General features: G+C 46.0%; 1 protein-coding gene across 1 annotated transcript in view; it reads left to right on the forward strand.

Moving 5' to 3' along the window:
- Nucleotides 1–6,231, forward strand: part of doc2g (double C2-like domains, gamma) — a 37,504-nt gene that overhangs the window by 7,841 nt on the left and 23,432 nt on the right. Inside the window, exon 3 of the mRNA XM_024134833.2 lies at nucleotides 4,405–4,514. Coding sequence (XP_023990601.1) covers nucleotides 4,405–4,514 — 110 coding nt within the window. The remainder of the gene's footprint in view (nucleotides 1–4,404; nucleotides 4,515–6,231) is intronic.

A 6,231-nucleotide genomic window follows, 5' to 3' on the forward strand; every position in this document is an offset into this window, starting at 1 on the left:
AAACTAGTTTTTCTGACCAAATTACTAATCTACCACCTTCCCTCAAGGTCCCACGCACAGTGATTGACAGGTCTGTAACCCTACCAACTCTGTGACTTACAAACATCCTGCCCCCTCTCCTGACAGTTCCACCCACAGTGATTGACAGGTCTGAAACCCTACCAACTCTGTGACTCACAAACATCCTGCCCCTCTCCTGACAGTTCCACCCACAGGGATTGACAGGTCTGTAACCCTACCAACTCTGTGACTCACAAACATCCTGCCCCCTCTCCTGACAGTTCCACCCACAGTGATTGATTGACAGGCCAAACTGTTAAAAGTCAATCCAAATTGACACATTGGTTTCCTTACCCTAATTGTCCACAGCAGCTGAGCCAGTAAAATACATATTTGAAGAACAAACATAATTGTGGCAATTCATATCTTGCAGTAAAACTGTAAATGGTTTTCATCTCAAGAGAAGACAGGTTTAAACCTGCAAAATGTTATGTTTTGGGCGACCCTACCAAATTCACATAGAATTGAGTTAGATCTGTCATTCTCATTGAACGCAAGTCTAAGAAGCAGTAAATATGTTCTATGTGCGCTATTTCTATGCTTCCTGTTCTTAAGTTTCCTTTTTGTGTCTTTTTACAYCAGACTGAATTCATACACTTTCAGTAATTTTAATTGTAAATTAATGTCTTTCTATGCAATACCACAACTTATTTTACAAACCTGGCAGTTAAAGTTGTTAAAGTTTGAGGCGGCAGGTAGCCTAGTGGTTAGAGTGTTGAACTAGTAACCGAAAGGTTGCAAGATCAAATCCCTGAGCTGACAAGGTAAAATTATGTTCTGCCCCTGAACAAGGCAGTTAACCCACTGTTCCTAGGCCGTCATTGAAAATAAGAATTTGTTTTTAACTGACTTGCCTAGTAAAATAAAGGTTAAAAAAATATTCTATAATTTAGCTGTGTATTTCGGTTGGAATCAAGGCATTCAAATGTACCCGAGGCCACCAAAATAGAGCTTATTCTGCAAATTTGTTTTACCCAAGCCCGTGAACTCTCTGTCTCTCTACTTTTTCTATTTGGCTGGCTAGTCCATATACTTGGAAAAAACTGGGCTTTGGCTTTAGGGRTAAATGTAACTAGCTAGCTAATGTAGCACATTGACACGCTAATGTAGCACGTTGACACGCCACGTCGACTATTGAAAAGGAGTTGTTTTGGCACTTGGCTGGTTAATGTGACATTGCTCCACAGCATTGTCTTGGTCCCATTTGACTGGCTTTGTTTAGATCATGGAGTTGTTGTTCTTGTGATTGGCTGGGAGCTTTGGCAGCTGACACACAATCTTCTCAGGTTGATTGTTGCTGGCGGCCATCTTGGGCTTGGGTCAACATCAAAGGAAGTTGTGATAGCCGCATGGAGACAGAGCCAGACAGGTATTATAAACACAATGTCTGTGGTCGAACCCCAAAAAATACAGCAAAAAAAGCCACCAGGTCTGCTTCTGTTAATTCCTCCCTTCCTRCTTTTGTTCCACACCATATTTCTGCATCCCGCCCGCCCTCCGTCCCATCTCTGTCACTATCTCTCCATCTCTATGTGACCCTCTATGACCTTGGAATAGCAACACAGTGCCAAGAGAAGGGCGGGAGGTAAAGGGGTGAGAGAAGGAGAGAGCTAGGGGGGAGATGGATGAGGGGAGGGCAGCKGCAGGTGGTTGTCATGGAAACAGCGCCGATTGTTACACTACTCACGTCAACAGGCGAGTGTAGATGGGGGGGATATACGTCAGCACATACGTAAGTACCCACAAACCCCCGTTTGGTAAATATCAACCACATGAGTCTACGGCGCCGAGGAGTGGGGAGCACGTGAGTGTGAAACAGAGGATGACAGGCGGGCTGGCAGACAGGCAGGGAGGGACTCACACGCATACACACCATCTTGCACACACAGGGGCACAAGCACGCACACACACTCTCCCTCTCCCCCTTCTATTTTTTGTCTTACTTTACACACACACACACACACACACCACACACCACACACACACACACACACACACACACACACACACCACACACACACACACACACACCAACCACACACCACCACACACACACACACACACACACCCACCACACACACACACACCACACACACATCCACACACATCACACCACACACCACACAGAGACTCCCACAATAGATACACACTACTTCACCACACCAGCTTCTCTACAGCATAACAGCACAAGACTGAGCCCCATACTAAGGACCGCCGGAGCTCACATGACAAAAAGCAAACCTTGACCTAGAACCACTCACCTCCACCAGAAAACACCACCACTTGACTCTCTCTTCCTCTCATGCACAAAAACAACTACAACACACCATATACATCACATCTCTCCTCCTCACACCACCACCACACATTATACACATCACACAGAGAGAAAGAGAAAGATGAAAAGAGAGATAGAGAGGGAGAAGAAATAACAGGAGTGATGCGAAAAAAGAGAGACGACGACAGAAGACAGAAAGCGCCCGAGAGAGAGAAAGCCAGAATGGTGAAAAAACATTGAGAAAAGAGAGCTGAGCTGTGAGAGGTTCTAGGTATCTTCCGCTGCTTCATCAACGTTTCTCTTCTTGCCCTACTGTCCACTAATTGGCGCATGCGAGAATGAATTTTCTGAGTCACCAGTCTTAGCCTTTGGTGTGAAGCCTCGGGACCAGGAGAGAGGGAAAGGAAAGAGTCCATTTTATAGACGATTCGGTCGAGGAGAAGCTAAGATGAAATATTTAGGAAACAGTAGCAAGCATTAATACGGCGGGAAGGGCAGGAGAGAAAGAGAGACGAGCCAGCGCAGAGATTTTTTATGACACCATATCGTTGTGACGGAATACCCTGGGGTATCGATGAAAAGAGGAGATGAGAAAGAGGGGGGGGGTAAGAGTAAGATAGAATGAAACAGGTAGTGGATGAAGGAGAATGGAGAGACAGGAGAAGATTATTAGTAGTCAAAATAGACTTAGAGCGAGAGAGAACGAGCTACGGATGAGGAGAGCATTAGCTCCGGCGCACCAGAATGCCCCGGGAGTCGGTTTAGAGCTCGCGCTGAAGCGGCTTGAATACAGTTCTTCGCTCTCTTGTGTTGTGCACTCTTGGTGTGCGGCTGGATGCTTGCGTGCTGGCGTGCGTGCTGTGTTTGTGTGTTTGTGTGTGTGTTCTGTCGTGTGTGATCACTTAGGAATTCAAGACCGATTTAATGGAGGAAGGGTCGCGTGCCTGGTCTCGCATCAAAAACAAAAATAGCGTGGTAACCAAGAAAATAATGAAATATGTAAAACAGCAGCACGTCCTTGTGAGAAGATAGAATGAAAATAGATCTAGAACTGCTTAATGTATAACCCTGCCTTCTAAATCATCATAAGGGGAACTAGCGTTACAGACATTATCGGACGCTAACGCGGCCTTTCTTCATTAGCTTAGATTTTTCATTCTAATTGTATTAGCCGGCTAATGACAGTGTGGTTGTTACGTTTAGCGTATACTTGTTTCAGGTCCTGCCGAGGTGAGTGACCTAGCGACAGGCTAGGAGGAGAACTAGAACCAGAACACGTCTCTGTCTGTCGTCGTGTCTGTCTGTCTGTCTGTCTGATCATGTCTGTCTGTCTGTCTGTCTGTTCTTCTGTCTGAGCGTCCTCTCATGTCTCTCTGTCCTGTCTGTCTTGCGTCTCTCCTCGCTCTCTCTCTCTCTCTCTCTCTCTCTCTCTCTCTCCTCTCCTCTCTCTCTCGCTCTCTCTCTTCTCTCTCCTCTCTCCTCTCTCTCTCTCTCCTCTCCCTCTCTCTCTCTCTCTCTCTCACCTCTCTCACCTCTCTCACCTCTCTCACCTCTCTCTCTCTCCACCTCTCTCTCTCTCTTCACCTCTCGCCTCTCTCTCTCTCCCTCTCTCGCTATTCTCTTTCTCATTCTCTCTCTCCACCTCCTCTCCACCCTCCTCTCTTATCTCGCCTCTCCTTACTGCTCTCATCTATCCCTTGCCTGTATAATCTCCCACTATCTTATCACTTCCTTCTCCCTTCATCACCATTCTCTCAGGTGTGTCTCTCTCTTCCTAATTATTTCCTGCATATCTCTCTATCATCTCAAACTCCCCTCTACTCCCCCCAATCTCCCTCTCCAACTTATTGCCTCACCTCTCTCTCTCTCTCTTATCTCTTCCCACCTGTCACTTTCTCAGCCCCCCATTTCTTTCCCCTATGCTCCCACACCCACTATTTTCTATACTTTTCGTTTCTCTCTCCTCTCTCCCTCTTTCAACCAATCCTTTCTCTCCCCCTTTTTGAACCTCCCTTCTCCCTTTCCGTCTCTCATCCCTCTCTCCTTCTCACTTTCGTCRCCTGCAGGCGAACAAGCTCCGCACCAAAACACTGAAGAACACTCTGAACCCGGTGTGGAGTGAGACACTGATGTACCACGGCATCACCGCTATCGACATGACCACCAAAACCCTCAGGTACTGAACTGCAGAGAACTACAACTCCTATGTGTATGTTATACTGGCATATTTTATAAAACAACTTGCCTACAGTTCCCAGAGGGACATTTGGCAAATTAATTATCCAGCGGACAAACAAAAAAACTGCCACACACACTGGCCAACTGTTCCATTAGCAGTCGCCGTGCTTTTGATACAGAGCGCGGAAGTGATGTAGGTCGAGCGCGGCAACTTTGTGCGTGTGTGTATGTGTTTGTGTTTGTGTGTTTGGCACCGTCATGATAATGCAGCAATGTAAAACCCATGCCTCAGGGATATACACACAGACATAGGCACACACACACACACACACACACATATACAATGCCTTCAGAAAATATTCACACCCCTTGACTTTTTCCACATTTTGTTGCGTTACAAGGTGGAATTAAAATGGATTTAAATGTCATTTTTTTTGTCAACAATCTACACAAAATACTCTGTCAAAGTGGAAGAAAAATTCAAACTTTTGTTAAAAAAATATATCACATAAAAGCACTATTAAATCTGGATTACATAAGTATTCAACCCCCTGAGTCAATACATGTTAGAATCACCWTTGGSAGTGATTAAAGCAGTGAGTCTTTCTGGGTAAGCCTCTAAGAGCTTTGCCAACATGGATTGAACAATGTTTGCACATTAGTCTTTAAAGAATTCTTCAATCTCTGTCAAGATGGTTGTTGATCCTTGCTAGACAGCCATTTTCAAGTCTTGCAGTCAAAACTGTAACTTGGCCACTCAGGAACATTCAATGTCGTCTTGGTAAGCAACTCCAGTGTATATTTGGCCTTGTGCTTTKGGCTTGCTGAAAGGTGCATTTGTCTCTCAGTGTCTGGTGGAAAGCAGACTGAACCAGSTTTTCCTCTAGGATTTTCCCTGTGCTTAGCTCTATTCCATTTATTTTTATCCCAAAAAYGTCCCCAGTCCTTGCCYATGACCAGCATACCRATAACATAATGCAGTCACCACCATGCTTGAAAATATGAAGAGTGGTACTCAGTGATGTATTGCGTTGGAATTTCCCCAAACTTAACTCCGTATTCAGGACATAAAGTTAATTTCTTTGACATGACAATAATTTTTTTTGGGCAAGTTTACTCAGTGGGCGCTTAATTTCCAAAACACGAAGGATGCATGTTATTGGAATGAATATTTGTAGTTTATAATTCTGTACAAAGGCTCCTCCCTTTTTCAAAAACTATTGTAATTTAGGTTAGTATTTGGGGGGGGGGGGGGGGGTTGGGGGGGGGGGGGGGGGGGGGTGGGGCGGGGGGGGGGGGTGGGGGGGGGGGGGGGGGGGGGGGGGCGGGGGGGGGGTGGGGGGGCTGTGCGGGGGGGGGGGGGGGGGGGTGGAGATAACTGCAATTTATGTTGTCTTGAATCCACGACCACACATCAACAGGCGACCCATAAATCCCTCCAGTTTTTTTCGCCTCCCCCTCCTCTGTTTGTTCGGCACAGCCATGATGGTTCTCCAATGGGTTGGAAGATCCACGAGGGGAAGGTGATCTATGGGAGAGGGTTTCCCGCATCCCACGTTCCTTTCCACACGCAGTCAACTATGAGTTATAGTGATGTTTGGACGCGTCGTTGTCGTCGTCTTCCGATATTTGCAGATGACTTGGGATGGTATTTGGAAAAAATTAAACCACGTATACACGAAGCAATACCAAGCTAAATCATCCAAAAAAGTGTA

This window comes from Salvelinus sp. IW2-2015, linkage group LG34 (assembly GCF_002910315.2).
Source record: "Salvelinus sp. IW2-2015 linkage group LG34, ASM291031v2, whole genome shotgun sequence".
Taxonomy (NCBI): domain Eukaryota; kingdom Metazoa; phylum Chordata; class Actinopteri; order Salmoniformes; family Salmonidae; genus Salvelinus; species Salvelinus sp. IW2-2015.